Source organism: Epinephelus lanceolatus, chromosome 24 (genome assembly GCF_041903045.1).
Source record: "Epinephelus lanceolatus isolate andai-2023 chromosome 24, ASM4190304v1, whole genome shotgun sequence".
Classification (NCBI taxonomy): Eukaryota; Metazoa; Chordata; class Actinopteri; order Perciformes; family Serranidae; genus Epinephelus; species Epinephelus lanceolatus.
The window spans coordinates 16,559,813-16,583,953 of record NC_135757.1 but is presented as its reverse complement, the minus strand read 5'-3'; the positions used below and the strand labels follow the sequence as shown (position 1 = coordinate 16,583,953).

The 24,141-nt window shown below is 37.2% G+C and overlaps 1 protein-coding gene and 2 long non-coding RNA genes across 4 annotated transcripts; 2 read left to right on the top strand and 1 right to left on the bottom strand.

The window, feature by feature from the left end:
* Window positions 1–459: 459 nt before the first annotated feature.
* On the top strand, window positions 460–8,188 carry LOC117256067 (uncharacterized). 2 transcript variants are annotated; one of them, XR_013490460.1, is made up of 5 exons: window positions 460–712; window positions 2,399–2,500; window positions 2,703–4,648; window positions 7,514–7,591; window positions 7,807–8,188. It is a non-coding gene; the product is annotated as an uncharacterized LOC117256067 (long non-coding RNA). The 2 variants fall into 2 exon arrangements; XR_004501597.2 differs by having other exon boundaries at window positions 7,514–7,603.
* A 4,859-nt stretch (window positions 8,189–13,047) lies between these two features.
* LOC144461877 (uncharacterized) lies at window positions 13,048–19,020 on the top strand. The gene is made up of 6 exons (XM_078165633.1): window positions 13,048–13,430; window positions 14,746–14,856; window positions 15,064–15,776; window positions 16,980–17,306; window positions 17,458–17,568; window positions 17,653–19,020. Exons 3-6 carry the CDS (start codon window positions 15,701–15,703, stop codon window positions 17,748–17,750), a joined length of 612 nt encoding a protein of 203 aa, XP_078021759.1. The 5' UTR covers window positions 13,048–13,430; window positions 14,746–14,856; window positions 15,064–15,700; the 3' UTR covers window positions 17,751–19,020.
* On the bottom strand, window positions 14,446–17,731 carry LOC144461878 (uncharacterized). The gene is made up of 3 exons (XR_013490463.1): window positions 17,625–17,731; window positions 15,039–15,171; window positions 14,446–14,930 (listed from the first exon to the last, which is right to left on the bottom strand). It is a non-coding gene; the product is annotated as an uncharacterized LOC144461878 (long non-coding RNA).
* Window positions 19,021–24,141: the final 5,121 nt, after the last annotated feature.

Here is a 24,141-nt window from a genome sequence, read left to right as displayed (position 1 = left end):
TACCAAAGCTATAAACATGTTAAGCCTAAAACAAAAGTGACAGGCAGCTGACAGCATGGATGGCAAACTAAGCCATGTCATACAAGCCAAAACTTTCAGTACCCCACCAGCTTGAATGGGCACAACTCGTCTGAGCACAGATAACTTCCAAACCAATGTATTCTCATTCCAACCCGTCAAATATCTCCGCTTTGTCAGTGGACTTTCACATCTAAATATGATGCGCTGGGTATCCTCCTGCATGTGTTGTTCACATTCAGGGATGGTGAATTAATTCATGCTTGTTACACATTGTGTATTTTCAAAACACACTTCCATTTTCACATGAAATGGACAGTTTCTGCGCGTTACCTGCATTTGTATTTGTGTAATTGTATGTTTCTTCCGAGGGTGGTGTGGAAATTTAAAAGTCAGTTATGTGTGGGAAAAGACGTGCTCATGGTCTATGACCTAGATAGAAGGTTTGTGTGTGTGTGTGTGTGTGTGTGTGTGTGTGTGTGTGTGTGCGCAAAACACCAAAGACCACGCAAACAAAAGCAGGAAGTCAGGTATACCAGACACCATTTACTGTGATATCTACAGCAGACCTACAGTGATAGACAGAAGTGGATAGCTGGTTATTGAATTGTTTCCACCATGAGACCAAACTACCGTCTGAACATCCTTCAAGTGTCCATGTTAGCGGCGCTCTTCTCCACTGCGGATGCGGACAGTAAGTTTTTGATTTTTTTTCTCACTATCAATCTGAACAGGTCTTTGTTACGGCCTTTGTCTCTCTTTTGCTGAGTAACAAGTCACGAACAGGAATCAGGTAAATCATGTTTTCAAGATGTTAAAGGTTATAAAGACTGAGAAGGTTTTAAATAAACTTATCATACCTCACACATACAGAACAGGTGAACAGATACACCCAAAGACTCAAAACTCAACAAGGAAATCAAATGTGAATGTAGGATGTTGGTGCAGTTCATCAAATTCCTATGAGCGTAAGAAAGCCTCATTTTAGAAAGAAAAAGTAAATAAAACCAATAAATGGCTGCTCAACTGACAAAATGTGGAAAAAAAATTGGATGCTTTAATACAGTCATTTTAATTAGTTTGCACCTCAGGAGGACTTTTATGTATGTGAAGATGGTGGATGGAAAATATTAGCCATACGTATTATACAAGGTGTATTTCTAGACTGTCCTCCCTGGCAGGAGCAAAGGAGGAAGTCAGCTGACACAGTATGAAGAATGACACGGTCCGCTTGTGGTGGTGGTGGTGGTGGTGGTGGTGGTGTTGGGGGGGGGGCGATCCTCTCTGCACAGGCTACATACTTCCTTTGACACTGACAGACCCTGAGCCTATGAAAACAGTGAAGACAAACTGTTTAAAAAAAAAGTAAAAAAGTTAAAAAAAAAAATCTTTAAAACATTTTTAAATGAAAAAAGTATTTAAAAAAAACAGAAAAAAACAAACAAACTAGGAAATGTTGCTGTCACTGAGTGGCAGTGAGCAGCTAAGAGCAGGCTGTTCTTTTAATGGAGATGTGACCCCTCAAACACCTCTTTTTAACGCCAAAACCGTGGGTCCAATCATTAACATAAGGATACCCTTAGAGAAAGGAGATTCTCCCAAATGCATAGATGTCTTTTTTGTGTTTGTGGAGTCAAAAATGTGACCATGGTCGCAGGTTAGAAAACTGGTGCCCCCAGCTCTTTTCCAGCTTTTTTACATGAAAGTGAATGAGAAAAAAAGTGTCTCTCCCTTCGCTTGGAAGCTCACTGAGCCACATGCGTAAGTGTGTGTGATTGCACTGTCACATTTATGCGACCAGCACAAATTTTCCTATGTTTTGATGTATAAATTGTGTATGTAAGAGATAACTGTGGCAGTGAGAACAATTTGTTTTGAAATTTTTAAGATCTTCCAGCTTTTCCACTCTCTAGCAATGATGTCACCACTCTAGCTCTCTCCCACAGACACTCATCATAAAATCTGAAATGTCTGAAAACATAATGCTATGTAAACTGAAATTTCTTAAAAACCGTGCAAGATATCAAAATGCTCATTTGGTCTGATAAAGTGGAGAGTCTCATGAGTTGTTTAATCTTTGAATCATTGTTTTTATGTCAAAGTATGGTGATTTGGTGTGGCCTCAAAGAGGAGTGATTTTACGTCAATTTCTCGACCATCTCCAATTACTTTGAATGGGAAATTTTACGCAGTTTTTTTTTAGGAATTTTGTAAAAACCACTAGGCAAAAAAAAGTATATAAAAATTTAAAAAGATTAAACCTAAACTGGACTGTACTGATGCTTAATTCACTCTCTCATAGTGATGTCGTTGTTTCAAATGCATTATATGGCTTCAAATGCATTATATGGCTTAGTCTGATATCCTCTTTATTTTGCAGTGGCGGAAACATATAACTGGATATTTATGTTACGTGTTATTGGGATCGTGTTTTCCATCATATTGGTGATTCTATGTCTGGCAGCAAAATGTAGGTGTGGAGGTGAGAATTTCTGATTTTTACATATGTTGGTTGTTCAGTAGCAGAGGACTTCTGCAGACTGCTGAAGGTCTCATCTGAAAAACAAAACAATAAAAAAACAGATGAGACATGCCATAAAACCATAAGATGAACAGACAATATAGTTTATAAACACTATAATGATTCTGAGAATAGTAATTAACCTCTTCTGATGTCATTACAGCCCAGGAGGATCCAGGGACGCACCCAGTCTGAGCCGCCAGTCCTCCCATGATGCCTCACCGACCATCAGCCGATGTCTGTGCCTTAAAACCAGTCTGTTGCGTCAGAATGATGAATATGAAAACATGTCATTGTATTCATTCCAAGAATTCCTAACCTGTAACTTGTACCTGATTTGTGTTTATCAACGCTCATCTTTGGCTTTATGTATTTTCATGTAATATGCTTTGGGAATAATTGATTGGCTTTTTTATGGCCTTAAAATAATCACATCTTTTTTGTCACATAATTTGTTTCCATAACTGTTTTTTTTTCTTCGTTAAAACAATCTAAAAACAAAGAAACACAATTGTTTACTCGAAATCCCCCAAGTTTCAGATGCACCAAGGTTGGAAAAAAGGTGCGCGTGTGTGTGTGTGTGTGTGTGTTTGTTTGTGTGTGTGTGCCTTACATACATGTAATTACATACATACAGTCTTTTTCAAGATACACATACTATGTTGGTAAAACACCTTGTTTTTACATTTATTTCCTTATGCAACAAAAGCATGTGGTCAGGATTCAACAAAAACATCATGGTTTGGCCTAAAACTCACATGGAGTGTTAACAGTGGGCTCCCAGGTGACAGTGTGGGTGTTTTGGACCCATCCACCTCCCCTCCTGCCTGCCCTATAAGGACTCGAACTCTTTATATTACGTAGTTGCCAGCAACATTACAAACTGATGCCTTTCTGTGGTATTACAAGCTGGTAGGTGCTTTTTTGCACTGGTATCTGACGCCAAAATCACTGACATGTGGCGGTATTTGAGGAGTTGGGGATGAAAACAGGCAGGTCAAACCACTGAAACAAACAGCGAGTGTTGCCAACTAAAACATCTGACTACTCTCAAACTTTCATACTTTTCACCAGCTCATCGCTCTTACTCTTGAACTGACTTATTTCTAACCAATAACTCAAAAATTCCCCAAATCTCAGACGTACTGACACATCCTGCTACAGCTGGCGATTGTGCTCCCGTCCTCCTCATCCACACCAGATCCGCTGCTAGCTGTTTGGGTGCCCTGAGCGTAGTTGCTTTGTGGCCCTCCACAAATTATTAGACCGGACAATGAAAATGAAAAAGAAAGTGCAATGTCACAGACTGTGTGAGGTTCTCCAACAGGTGGTGTAGGTGCTGACTGGGTGATATCCTTTATATAAAATGCATACAGACATGCATGATTTAATGTGTGAAGTGCAGGTATGAGTGGACACACATCTACGTTCAGTTATGATCTGCCATATTAATATGTGTACAAATAGATGAACTGCTACGACTGCAAACAAACAACATGATCTGTAATATTCATGAAAGGGCAAAAGGGGTAGGAAGTTGGAGGCAAAGTGGGCAAGGGGGTGGCTCCTGAATGCATGGTTTGTGCATACAAATTGTTCATGCATCTGGCCACAGATAAAAGGTGTGTGTTTGTGTATTTCTATACTCGCCACCCTGCTGCGCCACCCTGTGCTGTGCCGGGAAACTAGAGCCCAATGTGTATCTATAACTGTTTGATTTTAGTCAATATGAAATGACAGCATCACTGCTGAGACTCACTTTTAACTGTTTTTACATTAAAACAATCTAAAACCAAGGAAACACAAATGTTTGTGTGTGTGTGTGTGTGTGTGTGTGTGTGTGCCTAAAATGTCCTTTTCTGTACTATGACACATATGTTGAGTTTAATGGGGGTACACATGCACTGAAGACCACGGCAAACAAAAGCAGGAAGTTCAGTACACCACACATCATTCACTGTGATATCTAGAGCAGACCTACAGTGATAGATGTTTGACAGAAGTGGATAGCTGGTTCTTGAAGTGTTTCCACCATGAGACCAAACTACCATCTGAACATCTTTCAAGTGTCCATCTTAGCGGCGCTCTTCTCCACTGCGGATGCTGACAGTAAGTTGTTTTTTTTCTATCTGCGTATCTCACTCTCAATCTGAGCAGGGCTTTGTTACGGCCTTTGGTTCTCTTTTGCTGAGTAACATATTCATAAACAGGAATCAGATGAATTATGTTTAAAATGTTAAAGGTCATAAAGACTGAGAAGGTTTCAAATAAATGTTATACCTCACACATCCAGAACAGGTGCACAGATACACCCAAAGACTCAACGACACAGTATTAAAACTCAGCATGGAAATTAAACGTGAATGTTGGTTCAGTTCATTAAATTCCTATGAAGGAAAAAGTGAAGGACATAAGCCACCATGTCATAAATGTACAACCTTACTTTGTAAAGTAAACCAACGAATGGATGTTAAACTGACAAAATGTTAGAAAATTGGGTCTTAGATGCTTTAATGCAGTAATTTTAGTTGATGTTTGCACCTCAGGAGGATTTAATAGAGTATGTGTTGATGGTTGATGGAAAATATTAGCCATACTTCTTAAACGAGGCATTTTTTCTGATAGTGGTGATTACTAGTTAAAAAAAAATCAGGCCACATTGCATGGCAGAACAGCAGTGTGAACATGTAGACTCACCATAAAATACATTGAAGCAGCTGTTTTAAATTAAATTTAGCCTCTTGGGTCGGCACTTCCTCTCAAATCTGACCTCTTTCTTTGACACTGACAGACTCTGAGCCAATAAAAAAGGTTATTTCAAAAAGCAAAGAAAAACTCTATAAAACAATGGTTAAAAAAAAAAAAGTAACAACAAAAGTTTGTAGAAACTGGAAAAAAGTTTTTTTTTTAAAAGCAAATTTTTTTTAAAAAAAGTAAAAAAAAGTAATATATAAATATAAAAAGTTAAGAAAGGCTCATTTTTTTAATCTAAAAAGGGAAAAAAGTAAAAAAAGTTTTAAAAACTAGAAACTGAAATAAAAAAGTAAAAAGAGCAACAAAAAAACAGTAACAAAAAGTTAAGAAAAGTTTAAAAAGTAAAAAAAAACCCTAAGAGTTAAAATAATATACTTAAAAAGTAAAAAAAAGTTTTTTAAAAATTTAAAGTTTTTAAAAAAGTAAAAACATTAAAAAAAAAAGTTTTTATTTAAAAAAAAGCAAAAAAGCAACAAAAAAACAGTATCAAGTTTTTTCTTAAAAAAACAGCCAAAGGAAAATAAAATATAGTATGAAAACCTAAAAAAAAGTAAAACAAATTAAAAAAAGAAAGGCACAGCCCAGTGTTTAATGGAGCGGGTGCTGGATCAAAGACAGATTTCAATGCTGTGTAGCATTCTGAGCTAACATAACAGGATCTACTTGGTGTACAGATGTATTTGTTTCTACTTTGTCAAACCTGATCTCAGCCATGGCTGCAACACCCAAACTCTGACAGTCTGTAATGTAAACTTAAACATATTTAATTTGGAAGATTTCAGGTAGCACAGAACCAAATGCAAAAACAAAAAAAGTGTTTTAACCACACAACTTGCTGACCTGAATTTTCAGTTTGATGGCTGCAGCTGCAGCATGAAAAAAAAAACACAAATATTTCTCTGATCTAATTCTTCTCTGAGTCCTTCTGACAGACTGATTTTGAAAAGGGAAGATAATTTCTCACTGCTTTCATATGTTGTCAGGATCATTTCTAATTTATACATTTAGTGATTTTTCCTTTCACAGGTGATGATCCAAACTGTTAAAATTAAAGTAGCAGACAGCACAGTTTATAAACCTGTCTCTGGACAAGACTTCAAGATTCACTGCATAGTTGCTTTCTGCAGCAATTCAGTCAACAAAACAGTCACATGTGTCACTGTCAATCGTCAGCAGTGGCAGTCACATTAGTACAGATTGGACATTTGCAAACCAAGAAAGTATATAGGCTTTGATCTTTAAAAAGATACACACAAATGACTATGGTGTGTATCAGTGAGCGCGTTTACATGCACACTAATAAACCGATCATTATCTGATTTCTGGAGTTACCTGATTATTCAAGTGGTCATGTAAACAGCATAATCCGATAGGCTTTATCAGATAAAAGCCATTATCTGATTATGAGAAATCAGATAAACACACCTAGCTTTTTCCCCAATAGTCAGATTATTCGGTGCATGTATACCCTTTAATCTGGTTTCTTTCGGGTTTTGCTATTTTATACTCCCACTCCACTACATTTTAGAGGGAAATATTGTACTTTCTACTCCACTACATTAATCTGACAGTTTTTGTTTCCTTTCAGATAAAGATTTTACATAAAATCATATATTTTTATATTCTCAGTGTTTAAATTGTCACTTTTATTTTATCTTACTTATATGTTATGCACTTTGTGTGACAAATTTATATACAATACACTTGTATATTGCACTTTGCAGTACTTTTACTCCGAATCTACCCAAAGTATGTAAAATTGGCTCCACATTGATAAACTACACATTAGAATGCTCTCACATGTATTTGTTAATGATAAAAACAAACAGTACTGTAAGAATATAAGCTGTCAGCATGATGAGTGCTTTATTTTGCAAATATATGACTTGCGTACTTTTTGAGGTTTTTCAAGGATATGAGTACCTACTGTAACAGGAAGTTTGAGTTTTATGTCATGTACTTGAGGAGAAATCCAACTGAAGGACTGAATCATGTAAACTAGGTTTTTCTGATTGTAAGATTATTGAAGTGCACGTAAACGCGTCAAATCGGATTATTACCATTACCTGATTATTCCCAGTTATCTGATTATTGTGCGCATGTAACCGTGCTCAGTGTCTTAGTCAAAGGTGAGAGATCCTCTCTGCACAGCAGATTAAACCTAAGCTGGTCTGTACTGATGCTTAATTCACTCTCTCTGATATCCTCTTTACTTTGCAGTGGAGGCAGATGACTGGCTAGGAGTTATTGGGTTCCTGTTTGCCATCATGTCTGTGATTCTATGTGTTGCATCAAAATGTAGGTGTGGAGGTGAGAATTTCTGATTTTTACATATGTTGGTTGTTCAGTAGCGGAGGACCTCTGCAGACTGCTGAAGGTCTCATCTGAAAAACAAAAGAGTAAAAGAACAGATGAGACATGCCATGAAACCATAAGAATAAACAGACAATATAGTTTATAAACACTATAATGATTCTGAGAACAGTAACTAACCTCTTCTGATGTCATTACAGCCCAGGAGGATCCAGGGACGCACCTGGTCTGAGCCGCCAGCCCACCCATGATGCCTTGCCTACATACATGTCTACATGATGCCTTGGTTTTGATTGACTACTCCTATCAATGAAAACCATCAGCCGATGTCTGTACCTTGAAACCAGTCTGTTGCGTCAGAATGATGAATATGAAAACATGTCATTGTATTCATTCCAGGAATTCCTAACCTGTAACTTGTACCTGATTTGTGTTTATCAACACTCATCTTTGGCTTTATGTATTTTCATGTAATATGCTTTGGGAATAATTGATTGGCTTTTTTATGGCCTTAAAATAATCACATCTTTTTTGTCACATAATTTGTTTCCATAACTGTTTTTTTTTTTCATTAAAACAATCTAAAAACAAAGAAACACAATTGTTTACTCGAAATCCCCCAAGTTTCAGATGCACCAAGGTTGGAAAAAAAGGTGTGTGTGTGTGTGTGTGTGTGTGTGTGTGTGCTTGTGTGCCTAAAATTAACAGTCATTTACAAGCTATTCTGTCATCCAGGTAGGTCATTGTGCTAACTTAGGGAAATGCTCCTGTGGGTTGGTACATACTAGTCGAATGGGTTGGAGGACTCAAGCTGCCCCATGTACAGTTTCTGCTCATTACATACTTACAGTCTTTTTCAAGATACACATACTATGTTGGTGAAACACCTTGTTTTGACATTTATTTCCTTATGCAAAAAAAGCATGTGGTCAAGACTCGAAAAAACATCATGGTTTGGCCTAAAACTCACACAGAGTGTTAACAGTGGGCTCCCAGGTGACCGTTTGGGTGTTTTGGACCCATCCACCTCCCCTCCTGCCTGCGGACTCGAACTCTTTATATTACGTAGTTGCCAGCGGCATTACAAACTGATGCCTTTCTGTGGTATTACAAGCTGATGCCACCTGATATATCATATCATCACGATAGGTGCTTTTTTGCACTGGTATCTGACGCCAAAATCACTGACGTGGCGGTATTTGAGGAGTTGGGGATGAAAACCACTGAAGCAAACAGCGAGTGTTGTCAACTAAAACATCTGACCACTATAAAACTTTCATACTTTTCACCATCTCATCACTCTTACTCTTGAACTGACTTATTTCTAACCAATAACTCATAAAATTTCCCAAATCTCAGACGTACTGACACATCCTGCTACAGCTGGCAATCGTGCTCCCATCCCCCTCATCCGCACCAGATTCGCTGCTAGCTGTTTGGGTGCCCTGAGCGTAGTTGCTTTGTGGCCCTCCACCATTCATTAGACTGAGAAGGTTTCAAATAAATGTTATACATCCAGAACAGGTGAACACAGTATTAAAACTCAACATGGAAATTAAGTGTGAATGTTGGTGCAGTTCATTAAAGTCCCATGAAGGAAACAGTGAAGGACATAAGTAACCATGTCATAAATGTACAACCTTACTTTGTAAAGTAAACCAATGAATGGCTGTTAAACTGACAAAATGTAAAAAAAAAAAAAGGGTCTCAGGTGCTTTAATGCAGTAATTTTAGTTCTTGTTTGCACCTCAGGAGGATTTAATAGAGTATGTGTTGATGGTTGATGGAAAATATTAGCCATACTTCTTACACAAAGCATTTTTCTGAAAATGGTGATTACAAATTAAAAACAATCAGGCTTCACACTGCATGGCAGAACAGCAGCTTGAACATGTAGATTCACAATAAAATACTGTGAAGCAGCTGTTTTAAATTTGATTAGCCTCTTGGGTTGGCACTTCCTCCCGAATCTGACTCTGAGATAATAAAAAAAGGTAATTTAAAAATGCAAAGAAAAACTCTATTGGACAACATTTAAAAAAAGTTCCAAAAAGTTAAATAAATGTAAAAAAAAAAAAAAAAGTTTCAAAATCCAAAAGTTTTGGGGAAAAAAAAGCAAAAAGGTTTTAAAAAGTTTTAAATTTTCAAAAGTTAAAAAAGTTTCAAAAAAAGGTAAAACAAGAAGTAAAAAGAGCAAAAAAAAAAAGCAACAACAAGCAAGTTTCAAAAACGCTAAAAAAAAGTACAAAAAGTTTAAAAAGTAAAACTAGTAAAACAAAAAAATTAAGTAAAACAAAATTAAAAAGAAAAAAAAAAAAACAGTAACAAAAAGTTTTTTAAAAAAGATTCACACAATAAATATGATCCTCAACCCCATTATTGATATCTGTCCTGCCTCAACCACAGCCATTTGTGAGGATTTTTTAAACTTTTTTCCTTCAAAGATTTATCCCATTCAATCAAATATTTCATCACCTGCCAGTGATCCCTCTCTGGTGTCCACCTGCTCTGCCATCTTTACTGACTTTCAGCCTGTGTCTCTGGCCAACATTTATGATATAATCTCACACATTAAATCCACGACCCACCCCTTGGACATTGTTCCTACACTCCTCTTTAAAGATGTGTTAGAGACTGTAGGTGCCACAATTTCCCTTATTGTCAATAGTAGTCTCACAAATGGAATCGTACCATCCTGTTTTAAACATACTATTATCCAGTCTCTCATTAAAAAGCCAAACCTAGACAACTCTGTACTAAACAATTTTCGTTCCATCTCCAAGCTCCCATTCCTGACCGAAGTAGTGGAGAAAACTGTCTACTCACAGCTTCTGTCTCATAAAACCAACAATGACATCATGGAGACATTTCAGTCAGGTTTTAGGGCTTGACACAGCACAGAATCTGCCCTTCTCAAAGTGTCACATGACCTACTGCTGTCTTCAGTTAGTGGTAAATGTGCCATTTTAATTCTATTAGACCTCAGTGCGGCCTTTGACACTGTTGGTCATTGTATATTTTTAAACTGTCTTCAAGAACTGGTTGGCATCCAGGGCACTGCCCTCAAGTGGTTTGCCTCCTATCTATCAGACAGGTTTTTCCTCAAGGTTCCATCTTAGGGCCCATTCTATTTGCACTGTACATGTTTCCATTAGGCTCCATTTTCCGCCAGCACAAAGTCTCTTTTCATTGTTATGCTGATGACACACATATTTATCTTCCGTTAAACCAAAGGGGATTCCAGCTCCATCACATCCATCCATCTTAGCGGCGCTCTTCTCCACTGCGGATGCTGACAGTAAGTTTTTGTTGTTCTATCTACATATCTCACTCTCAATCTGAGCAGGTCTTTGTTACGGCCTTTGGTTCTCTTTTGCTGAGTAACATATTCATAAACAGGAATCAGATGAATTATGTTTAAAATGTTAAAGGTCATAAAGACTGAGAAGGTTTCAAATAAATGTTATACCTCACACATCCAGAACAGGTGCACAGATACACCCAGACTCAGCGACACAGTATTAAAACTCAACAAGGAAATTAAATGTGAATATTGGTTCAGTTCATTAAATTCCTATGAAGGAAAAAGTGAAGGACATAAGCCACCATGTCATAAATGTACAACCTTACTTTGTAAAGTAAACATGAATGGATGTTAACCTGACAATATGTTAGAAAATTTGGTCTTAGATGCTTTAATGCAGTAATTTTAGTTGATGTTTGCACCTCAGGAGGATTTAATAGAGTATGTGTTGATGGTTGATGGAAAATTTTAGCCATACTTCTTAAACAAAACATTTCTTTTAAATCAGGCTGCATTGCATTCACCATAAAATGCATTGAAGCAGCTGTTTTAAATTAAATTTTGCCTCTTGGGTCAGTACTTCCTCCCAAATCTGACCTCTTTCTTTGACGCTGACAGACTCTGAGCTAATAAAAAAAGGTAATATAAAAAGCAAAGAAAACTTTCTAATAATACAACATTAAAAAAAAACAAAAAGTAAACAAAAACAGAAAACAAACTTAAGAAATTGGTGTTTATTAAATAGCGATGATGTGAAGGTGATGAAGGAGACACTGTCTTGCTTGCATAAAGAAAAGGCTTATTACAAGAAGTACAGCATCTATCAAACATCTAGGATGCTTGGAGAGGTTCGTGGCCAATGTGAACTGCTCTGAAAAACAGCCCCAAATTACCCCCATTATATAGACTCGCTGTTTCTGTGAAATGTGAGACAAAGTCAAACAGACAACAGAGAGTCACCCTAGTTGGACTTCACCAAACCTTGACCCTGGGCCATAAATACCTCTTGACCTTGACCATATATGCTTCTGACCCTGGGCCCCTTACTGGTCATCTGTTCAAAAACTTCAGAGTAAATGATAATACACTACAAAAGCTTAAAATTTAGCAATGTAAAATAAAAACAGAAAAAAAAAGTAAAAATCGTAAAAAAAAAAAAAAAACAGTAAGAAAAGCAAAAAGTTTTTAAAAGATTCAAAAAGAAAAAAGAAAAGAAAAAGGCAAAAAAACAGTAACAAAAAGGATCATAAAGTTTAAACAGTAAAATAAATCAGAAAAACATGAAAACGTTTAAAAAAGTAAAAACACTAAAAAAAAGTAACAAAAAGTTTTTAAAAATCTAGAAAAAATAGCAAAGAAATTCTGGGAGGAGGTCACCACAATTGTAAATCAATGTTGCGTTTCTCTCGTGTGTGCGTGCGCTCTCTCTTTCTCTCTCGCAGTCTCACTCTGTTTCTTTTCTTGTGACTTTTCTAAGATGACAGATGCTGAATATATACTCCCTATCTGATGCTGTGGCTGTTTGTGGTTGGCTGAGAGGGATGTGAACTCATTAGTTTGCAGCTGTGTTAATCAAATCAGGTTGGGTTTCCATTACACTAGCCAAACGGTGCCACTCCCCTTTGATCTGACATCAGATGTGACGGCACAGTCGGTACAGAGATACATTTATGTGCTGATTGCAGATAGTTGCATTGAATAGTGGTTTTGTGGCTATTTACTTTATTGTTAATGTGCCTGATATTCTGGAAACCTGCTTGTGAGGTTTTGGTGACGTGTGTGCACTGTCCGCCGGTCAGCCAAACTTCGGCTTACACCGGCTGCGCCCCCCCTGCGTTGACAGTAGACCTGGTTTCAGCTGGCGAGCTTTTAGCACACCTTTGGCGAAGCCTTTTGGCAGGAAACTGTCACTGCGCCAAGCTGGATCTGTCGACACCTCCCCCTGCTGCGCCGCCACACCCATCTCAGCGCACCTCGGTCTGCCAAACTACCAAACTGAGCGCGCCTCGGGTTGCACTGCTCGAAACTAGCTCTGCACGGGGTTCGCCACCCTGCTGCGCCAACCTGTGCTGCGCCGGGAAACTAGAGCCCAATGTGTATCTATAACTGTTTGATTTCAGTCAATATGAAATGACAGCATCACTGCTGAGACTCACTTTTAACTGTTTTTACATTAAAACAATCTAAAACCAAGGAAACACAAATGTTTGTGTGTGTGTGTGTGTGTGTGTGTGTGTGTGTGTGTGTGTGTGTGCCTAAAATGTCCTTTTCTGTACTATGACACATATGTTGAGTTTAATGGGGGTACACATACACTGAAGACCACGGCAAACAAAAGCAGGAAGTTCAGTATACCACACATCATTCACTGTGATATCTAGAGTAGACCTACAGTGATAGATGTTTGACAGAAGTGGATAGCTGGTTCTTGAAGTGTTTCCACCATGAGACCAAACTACCATCTGAACACTTTTCAAGTGTCCATCTTAGCGGCGTTCTTCTCCACCGCGGATGCTGACAGTAAGTTTTTGTTGTTCTATCTACGTATCTCACTCTCAATCTGAGCAGGTCTTTGTTACGGCCTTTGGTTCTCTTTTGCTGAGTAACATATTCATAAACAGGAATCAGATGAATTATGTTTAAAATGTTAAAGGTCAAAAAGACTGAGAAGGTTTCAAATAAATGTTATACCTCACACATCCAGAACAGGTGAACAGATAGACCCAAAGACTCAACGATGCAGTATTAAAACTCAACAAGAAAATTAATGTGAATGTTGGGTCAGTTCATTAAATTCCTATGAAGGAAAAAGTGAAGGACATAAGCCACCATGTCATAAATGTACAACCTTACTTTGTAAAGTAAACCAATGTCTGGATGTTAACCTGACAATATGTTAAAAAAAAAAATTGGGTCTTAGATGCTTTAATGCAGTGATTTTAGTTCTTGTTTGCACCTCAGGAGGATTTAATAGAGTATGTGTTGATGGCTGTTGGAAAATATTAGCCATACTTCTTACACAAAGCTTTTTTTTTTTTTTTGATAATGGTGATTACTAGTTTAAAAAAAATCAGGCCACATACTGCATGGCAGAACAGCAGTGTGAGCATGTAGATTCACCACAAAATACATTGAAGCAGCTGTTTTAAATTAAATTTAGCCTCTTGGGTCGGCACTTCCTCCCAAATCTCTTTCTTTGACGCTGACAGACTCTGAGCTAATAAATGAAAAAAAAAAAAAAAGGTAATATAAAAAAACCTTAATAATACAACATTTTAAAGAATTCAACAAGTTAAAAAAAGGAAAAACGAAAGATATTTAGAAACTGTAAGAAAGTTTAAAAAGCAGTATGAAAAATGTAAAAAAAAGAAAGAAAAAAAAAGAAAAAAGAATTTAAGAAAGGTTAAAATTTTCAACCCAGTGTTTAATGGAGTGGGTACTGGATCAAAGACAGAGTTCAATGCTGTGTAGCATTCTGAGCTAACATAACAGGATCTACTTGGTGTGCAGATGTATTTGTTTCTACTTTGTCAAACCTGATCTCAGACATGGCTGCAACACCCAAACTCTAACAGTCTGTAATGTAAACTTAAACATATTTAATTTGGAAGATTTCAGGTAGCACAGAACCAAAAAAAAAAAGTGTTTTAACCTCACAACTTGCTGACCTGAATTTTCAGTTTGATGGCTGCAGCTGCAGCATGAAAAAAAAACCATTTAACTGTTTCTCTGATCTAATTCTTCTCTGAGTCCTTCCTACAGACTGATTTTCATATGCACTATATGGCTTACATTCTGTGTTGATGCTGAGTCTGATATTCTCTTTATTTTGCAGCAGCACCAGGAATCACAGTTTTCGGGCCATGTATGATCTGTTATGTTGTGCTCAAGATGATTTTCATGATATCGGTGACTCTATATGCTGCATCAAGATGTAGGTGTGGAGGTGAGAATTTCTGATTTTTACATATGTTGGTAGTTCAGCAGCAGAGAACCTCTGCAGACTGCTGAAGGTCTCATCTGAAAAACAAAACAGTAAAAAACATTATAAATGCCACAAAAAAATAAGAACAAATAAATATAATACCGTACACATTCAGTCTAATGATTCTGAGAACAGTAACTAACCTCTTCTGATGTTGTTATTGTGCAGGAGGATCCAGGGACGCAGCCGATCTGAGCCACCAGCCCCCCCATGATGCCTTGCGTACCACTCATATCTATGAAAATGATTAGCCGATGTCTGTGCCTTGAAATCAATCTGCTGAGTCAATATAATTAATATAAAAACATGTCATTGTATTCACTCCAGATTTTGTAAGTTGTACCTGATTTGAGTTTATCAATGCTCAGCTTATAATTGATTGGCTTTTTATGGCCTTAAAATAATCACATCTTTTATGTGTGTGTGTGTAATCAGATCACATAATGTGTATCTATAACAGTTTGATTTCAATCAACATGAAATGACAGCATCACTGTTGAGACTCACTTTTAATTGTTTTAACATTAAAACAATCTAAAACCAAGGAAACATAAATGTTTCAGATGTAGAAAGGTTGCAAAAAGCTCTGTGTGTGTGTGTGTGTGTGTGTGTGTGTCTAAAATGTCCTTTTCTGTACTATGACACATATGTTGAGTTTAATGGGGGTACACATACAGTAAAGACCACGGTAATTAGAAGCAGGAAGTTCAGTTCACCACATGTCATTCACTGTGATATCTAGAGTAGACCTACAGTGATAGATGTTTGACAGAAGTGGATAGCTGGTTCTTGAAGTGTTTCCACCATGAGACCAAACTACTGTCTGAATATCTTTCAAGTGTCCATCTTCGCGGTGCTCTTCCTCATTTTGGATGCTGATGGTAAGTTTATGTTTTTCTATCTGCGTATCTCACTCTCAATCTGAGCAGGTCTGTGTTACGGCCTCTGTTTCTCCTTCAGTAAGTAACGTATTCACAGATATCATACATTATGTTTCTCATATTCAATGTTGTAAAGACTGAAAAGGTTTCAAATATACTTAGTACAGCTTATACATAAAATCCAGAGCAGGTGAACAGACACACCAAAAGCCTCAACGACGCAGTATTAAATGAACTAGATTGTATGTGAATGTTGTTGCTTTCAATTTACTTCATATAAAGGAAAAAGGAAAAAATTGCAATATTTAAATAAGTAAATACATTTTAAACAATGCAAAAAATGTAAAATAAAAAAAAAACAATGAAAAATGTAAAATATTTCTTTCTGAAGTTTAAAAAAGTTTTGAAAAATACAAGTTAACAAGTTTTTTAAAAAATGTACAAAAGTAAAATTAGTTTTTTCACACTTAAAAAGTTTTTAAAAAGTAAAAAAGTAAAAAAAAGTTTAAAAAAAAAGTAATTTAAAAAAAGTTTAAAAATGCACAAAAGTAAAAAAAATAAATAAATAAATAAAAAGATTAGGGGACGTTTTAAAAAGTTTGGTTTTTAAAGCAAAAAAATAACAGTAAGAAAAGTTTAAATAGTTAAAAAAAATAGTTTTAAAAAAAAGGACACATACATCCTTGTGTCCAGTGTCAAGTGGAGTGGGTGCTGGCAAAGCAGAAACAAACAGATCTGCACACAAAGATGTAGTTCCCTTTAGAAGAATTTTTATGCTGTGTAACATTTCAAGCCAGCATTAAAATCTTTCTACAGGCGGGCCGATTGATGTGAAGATATATTTGTTTCTGCTTTGTCAAACCTGATCTGCAACACCCAAACTCTAACAGTCTGTAATGTAAACTTAAACATATTTAATTTGGAAGATTTCTGGTAGCACAGAACCAAATGCAAAAAAAAAAAAAAAAGTGTTTTAACCACACAACTTGCTGACCTGAATTTTCAGTTTGATGGCTGCAGCTGCAGCATGGAAAAAAAAACATATAACTATTTCTCTGATCTAATTCTTCTCTGAGTCCTTCCACAGACTGATTTTTTAAAAGGGTAGATAACTTTTCACTGCTTTCATATTTTGTTGTGATCATCAGCTGGTATCACACTGTCAGTCATCTCTAATTTGTCATCATTTTTTTCCTTTCACAGGTGATGATCCAAACTGTAAAGTCAAAATTAAAGTAGCAGACAGCACCGTTTATAAACCTGTCTCTGGACAAGACTTCAAGATTCACTGCATAGTTGCTTTCTGCAGCAATTCAGTCAACAAAAATGTCACCTGGTATAAATATGTGGGAACTAAATGTGTCACTGTCAATGTCAGCAGTGGCAGTCACATTAGTACAGATTGGACATTTGTAAACCAAGAAAGGATATCGTATTTGATCTTTAAAAAGATACGCAGAAACGACTATGGTGTGTATCAGTGTCAAGGTGGAGGCAGTGTGAGCTGTAACATCAGTGTCTTAGTCAAAGGTGAGAGATCCTCTCTGCATAGCAGATTAAACCTAAACTGGACTGTACTGATGCTTAATTCACTCTCTCACAGCGATGTCGTTGTTTCATATGCATTAAATGGCTTACATTCTGTGTTGATGCTGAGTCTGATATCCTCTTTATTTTGCAGCGGCGCCAGAACCTCAACCTTTCTGGATATATGTGAGCCAGGTTGTCGGGTTTGTGACGTTAGTCATCATAATGCTGACTCTATATGTTGCATCGAGATGGAGGTGTAAAGGTGAGAATTTCTGATTTTTACAAACGGCAGCGGAGGACCTGAGAACAGTAACTAACCTCTTCTGATGTCAATCCAACTGTGCAGGAAGATCCAGGGAGACACCAGATCTGAGCCGCCAGAACTCCCATGATGCTGACACCACTCATGTCCATGAAAACAATCGGCGGATGTCTGTGCCTTGAAATCAGCCTGTTGAGTCAGAATGATGTTATTGTATTCATTCCAAGATTTTGTTACCTGTAACTTGTACCTGGTTTGTGTTTATCAACGCTCGGCTTTGGTTTTATGTATTTTTATGTAATATGCTTTGGGAATAATTGATTGGCTTTTTTATATTGTTTACTGATGTGAATACCATTGAATATTACTGCTGGCTCTGTTTTGTTCTTTTGACTTCCTGTGAAAAAAGCTGTTTAAAAGCAGAAGTGACATTTACACATTTACAGGTAAATCGTGTGTGTGTGTGTGTGTGTGTGTGTGTGTGTGTGTGTGTGTGTGTGTGTTTGAACCTCTGTTCTTTGTGCTCTCTTTCAATATCGACTGAAGTAGCGCCTCTTCTTGGGTACAGTGTCTGTTATGCATTTGGGAGCAGACAGACTGTCAAGTGACGAACAGGAAGCAGAATTAAACCACACGTCACATAAACATATATGAAAACAAAGGCTGGAAGTGGTTTTACAGTGAAGAATATTAACCCTAAACTCACCTCCCCACTCATCATCAGACTGGAAACATTAAGACAGAGAGTCCAACAGTAGATCATGTGCATTCCTATGCAATCCCTGCCATGTCCGCCATGTTGTTTCTACAGTATCCCAGAACGGACAAATCAAACACTGGCTCTAGATAGGGTCATTTAAGTTTTTGCATTTTCATGTTGGCCATACTGGACCTTTAAAATAAATCTTGTTGAATAAAATTACTATTTACAGTTATGGAAATCTGTGTGACCTTTCTGAGTGGTTAGGTTCTCTGGAAATTTCCTTAGGGTGAAATTCCCCTGGATGGCGTTGTGAACAATACTACAAAACAAATAACCGCCCCCGATCCTGCTGCTGTAGCAGGGCTGGAAAAAAATATCGCATTTCTGAATATTACCTTTGGAAAATACGTATTCGCTCTAATGATTATTGAGAAATCCGATCAGTATCAGTGGGTAAATAACAACCAGGCTATAAAACATTATGGTATATTAGCTTTCTGCTTTCACAAGGGTGGATGTTAGCTTAGCTGATAGGATTAGCAAACTGATGAGCACAAATCTGTGCATTATTGACTGATACACATAAATGTAAAGTTGTGTTGCAGAGTTTAAAAATTAAAATGAAAAGCAGGGATGCCTGGTGCAATTAATGTATCATGAAGCTGTTTCTGCACACTAAACTCAAATATTTGTTTCATCCTGATGTTGTTGCGTCATCTGAATGTTTTCCACTGTGATTTTGACACATATTTCCAATAAATCGGCATCTGTCACATTTCAGTATGAGTCACCTTTAATGAACAGGTGTTGAAGCATATGTTTGGAGCAGACAGACAGGGGGAATCCCTTCTTTTTGTTCTGATTCACCTCATCACAAGATCAGCTCTCTCCCACAGTGAATCCAGGAAATGGTACATTTCACTTCAGACTGAAACCAGTTACAGTGTCAATGAAAAGTGAACCAAAAATCTCCATTTCATGTGAAGGTAAACCCTGAAGGTCATGATACAAACGGAAAAAAACATCTTGTTTTTAGGTTAGAATTAGTGCACAAGGCTAAAGACAGCAATAACAAGGATTACTTAAATTATTAAAAGACATCATTTGGTAACACTTTACTTGATGGTATCTACATAAGGGTGACATGACACTTTGGGATGTCCTGGGATGTCTTTATTATGACAACTTGACATTAACATAAAGACATCTTCTGGTAATGTCATCCTGGATAATGTCAAGTTGTCATAATAAGGACATCCCAAACAAATTTAATGTCAACTCGTCATGACAAAGACAACTTCTGGTAATGTCACTTTGATTAATGTCAAGTTGTCATAATCAAGACAACCCAAACAGTGTCAACTTGTCATTAGAAAAACTGAATGACACTTAATGACAGCAGTCATAAACGTTTATGACATGTACATAATGTTCATGACAGGTTCAGGATCGTGTCATGTCATAGTTATGACAGTGTCATGTCACTCTTATGTAGATACCTTCAAGTAAAGTGTTACCCATCATTTTAGGTTGACTCTGAGAGTCTCTGAGAACATAACATTTTACTTTTAGAAAGTGAATTAAATTTTCCACAGGTAATAAGCTTGACACCTAGAATGCAATGACATTACATTTACATTTAGAATGAACTCTAAATGAGCAGCTGTTGAGCATTTTGATTTCAGAGTGATTTTGTGGCATCAAAGCTGTAACCACACTGACTGTCTGATAATGCTCTGTTGACTCTTATCTTCACAAAATAAGCAACAGGCACTGTGTCAAAGCAAAGTAGTTTGCGGCTGCTTAAATGGCCACAAACACAATTAAGAAGTGATTTGTCAAATGCGTGGAGAGTGGAGCAGTGATAGCAGGGAGTTGGCCGTACAGTGCAGGGCTGCACGTAGCACGTGGAGCAGCGTGGCCTGTGGGATGTGCTACCTCTGTGGTTTTGAAAGTGCTAAAAGCTGACGTACGTCGCTGCATTGCTTGCACAATCTGGCACAAGCATTCACACACACTTGCACACACACAGACGCTCTCACTTTCGAAAAAACACCCCACCCTGCATCGCCCACCACCTCAAGTGACACATGCAGGTACAGACACTTGTTGCCCCTTTTGAGTGACAAACAAGGAAGTGCAAGAGCTTTATATATATCAGTCTATTTCAAGCTGTTTTTAGATGTCAAGATGTTTAACAGCTTTGCTAGTTTCTCAGTATTGTTATTCTGGGAATGTGGGAGAGAAAAAAATGTGCACAAAAAAGTATGAAAGCTGGACGGGACAAGATGAAAACTTGATAACTCTCCCTCAAAGCAAATTAAAGAAGGTTGCCATCTAGTGGAGTCAAAACAAAACTCTGGATTCTGAATTTAAAGGGCAGCTGGCCATTTATAATCTAAGTGAAACAAAGCAGTAGATTATTATTATTTCCTACAAGTTTGGCTCCATAAACCATAAAAGCCCCATCGGGACCAAAACAAGAGGAAACAAGGCTTTTATTGTGAAGGTGACTCAAGGTTAGCACAGTTTCCTCCAGATAAGCCTCGATGTTTTTATTAATAGTCAAATTATTTGCTCTAATGACATCACTGATAACACTCAAAATAAATATGTCAAATGCCACAAGTGCCCCCGAGTAACAAAGGAACTACTTACCCTTTCCTGTCTTTGTGAGGTTTGTGGAAACTGAGAGAGGAAAAAATGTCTGTTTACATGAAAGTTTGGGCAAAATGCTACAATGGTTTAGTTCAGACTGCAGAGCTCAGTTCCAAAACAGGATGAATTCAGTTTGGAAAAAAGTCATCAGTGTGACTCCATAAACAACAAATGGCAAAACAAAAACACACTTGTGCCTTTATTGTGAAGTCCACTCAAGATTAACCAGATAAACTGATTTATCCATTCGTTTTAGCTTATTCACCAATTATGTATGTCATAACCATTAGCCCAGCTGACTATTTATTTATTATCCATTTGAACTTTTTATGTAGTATTTCCACTGGGCGTAAGCCTGCAGGCAGTCATGTGTTTGGTCAAGTCTGTATGTGTATCTCTCCACAGCTAATCTAGCATACTACTGGACTAATCAGCCTAATATTTTGTGTGCACATTTATGACTGTATGCTCAAGGTAATCTCATGGTCACAGTTGTTGAAAACCCTGTTTTATTGACTGCTGACTCCTCATTCTTAATTGACTGATAGGGGCTGCAGGTAATCAACTAAATCTTTAAGTAAAAGCACAGAGCAAAGAGCATTTCTGGTGTACAGGAGGAAACAGATACAGTTCTAGAGCTTCAGTACAACACCAACAATCAGCTAGCCTAAAATAGCAACAAACAAGTCCGGCCTTTTACGTGGTTCAAAAACTCACAATAAATGGAAAAGTTCTGGTTTTAATTTGAACTGGAGCATGTGTAGATACATTCCAAACCCGATATGTAGGCATGAGAGGCATAAATATATCCCTGTTTTGTTATCTGTGCCACCATCTTGAATGTAAGGGAGCCTAGAGGGACAATTTAGTGAGATTTACCTCTTCTTTGTCTGGGAGGAGAGAGGGAGGTAGGGAGGAGTTTTATGGGACATTGTGTCGATATAATTAGGTATCTGCTCAGATGATAGCTGATGATATTTTCAAGATACTTATAATACTATTTCAAATGTTTATTCATTAGCTTTAGCTAATTATTTGAGGAGTGTATTCTCTTAAGCTAACTATTTCAAGTGTTCATTAGCTTCTGCTAAAAAAAAAAAACAACCTAGAATAACTGCCTTGTGGTTTAATGCCTCCATCACCCAGTCAAGTTTCACTTAGAGTTTACATCTGTGTCTGTAAAAACATGGATGGTACACACACATCTTCCCTCCAGCAGCATAAACACAATCAGCACAGTTTCAAAGTGGACACCCAAGATTAGTGTCTCCAATTATGTATCTTGACCAGATGTCTCCCCTTCTGTTCTTCGGATATGATGTTGAGTAATGGCTAGATGTGTCTTTGCAGAACATTATGGTGTCACAGTGAAGTTGACTTTTGACCTTTTGGATATAAAATGGCATCATTCATTATTTTCTTCTATGAAACATTTGTGTGAAATTTTGTTATAATAAGTGTATGAATTCTTGAGTTTTGGCCAAAAAAATGGAGGGTTGTGAGGTCACAGTGACCTTTGACTAAACTAAAATGGGCCAAATTTGAAGAAATTCCCTCAATGTGTCCTTGAGATATTGTGTTTACAGAATGTGAACAAGGTTACATTGACTTTGACCTTTGACCACCATATTCTAATCAGTTCATTTTTGAGTCCAAGTGGACGTTTGTGCCAAATTTGAGAAACCTCCCTCAAGGCCCTCGTGAGATATTGCATTCACGAGAATGAGCACATGCAAGGTCACTATGACCTTGACCTCTGACCACCAAAATGTAATCAGTTCATCATTGTGTCCGAGTGGACATTTGTGCCAAATTTAAAAAAAAAATCCTCAAGCTGCTCTTTTGGTATTGTGTGAAAGAGAATGGCACAGGCGGACATACAACCCAAATTTGTAATAGCTATTGATGGCACAGAGGCAGGAGAAAAATAACCTTCAGATAACTGGTTGGACTTCTCAATTCAATTCAATTCAATTCAATTTTATTTATAAAGCCCAATATCACAAATCACAATTTGTCTCAGAGGGCTTTACAGCATATGACATCCCTCTGTCCTTTGGTCCCTCACAGCAGATGAGGAAAAACTCCCCAAAAAACCCTTTTTGTTTAATTGCTTACTGTAATAGTTTTCATGCTCTCTAAGTTAGTGTCCAGGAGTAACAGCAAATTACTTGAGCTTACTTTTAAGTATTTACACATACCTGTCTTGGGAACAGCAGAGGTACCCCTGGTTGGCAAGTACTGACTTAAACCATAAAGTTGGCAGGTTTCTAAAACATTTAAAGAACAGTAAAAGCAACTGCATCCTGTGGACTTTGGATTGAACTCATGACATGCTTTAATTTCATGCCAACAATTACTTTAAAATGTTTTTCAAAAGATGTTGTTTTGGCATGAAACTAAAATCTATCCATGACTCACAAGTGACTCACTCAAATACCTGAAACAACAATTGTGGAACTAGACGTGTTAATTTAAGGGTATTTTAAGCTTTGAATATTTACATGGGTTAGTCATAGATTATTGAAAAAAAAAAAAAAGGCACAACGACGCCGTTATGCCACTCACAAGGTCTGAGGGTGAAATGGTAAAGTCACCAGAGTGGGCTGTGGAGGAAATGAGTTTCCTATTGTGAAAGGTTTTGGTGAGGTTACAGTACCACCCACAGTCCGCATACATCACAACCCAACAATGTCTTTAGAATGCAAGCAAGTTTAGAGGATTGGTTACAAATTTAAGGTGTTATTTGTGAAGAAATATCCGATACTTACTCTCAATATACCCCTAAAACACAGATAATAAAAATAAGCAAAGTTTTATTTCTGATCCACTAACTTAAAATTTATCTTAGCATCTTTTTCTTACAGGAACTTAAAGGGTAAATACTGTTCCAACACTGAAGACATGATTACTACAAGCACAATGTGATTTTGCCAGGTTGGACATGCTCCTGGATCAACATCCCACATCGCATTCACAGCCCTCTGACATCGTCAGTGTGCTGCTCCTGTGCTTCTTTAAAAATTCCTTTGTGCTTCTTCAGAGCTAAGCTAGTTTTCCAAACTGAAGTTAATTCAATTAAACAGAATCCTCAGTAACATTAAATGAAAACCTTATAAGCTACTACAGGGTTAGCAAATTAGCTTGCAATGCTCGTATCCTTACTCTTTGTTAGTGAACAATATTCTAGCCTGTTATCAGCAAGTTAACTC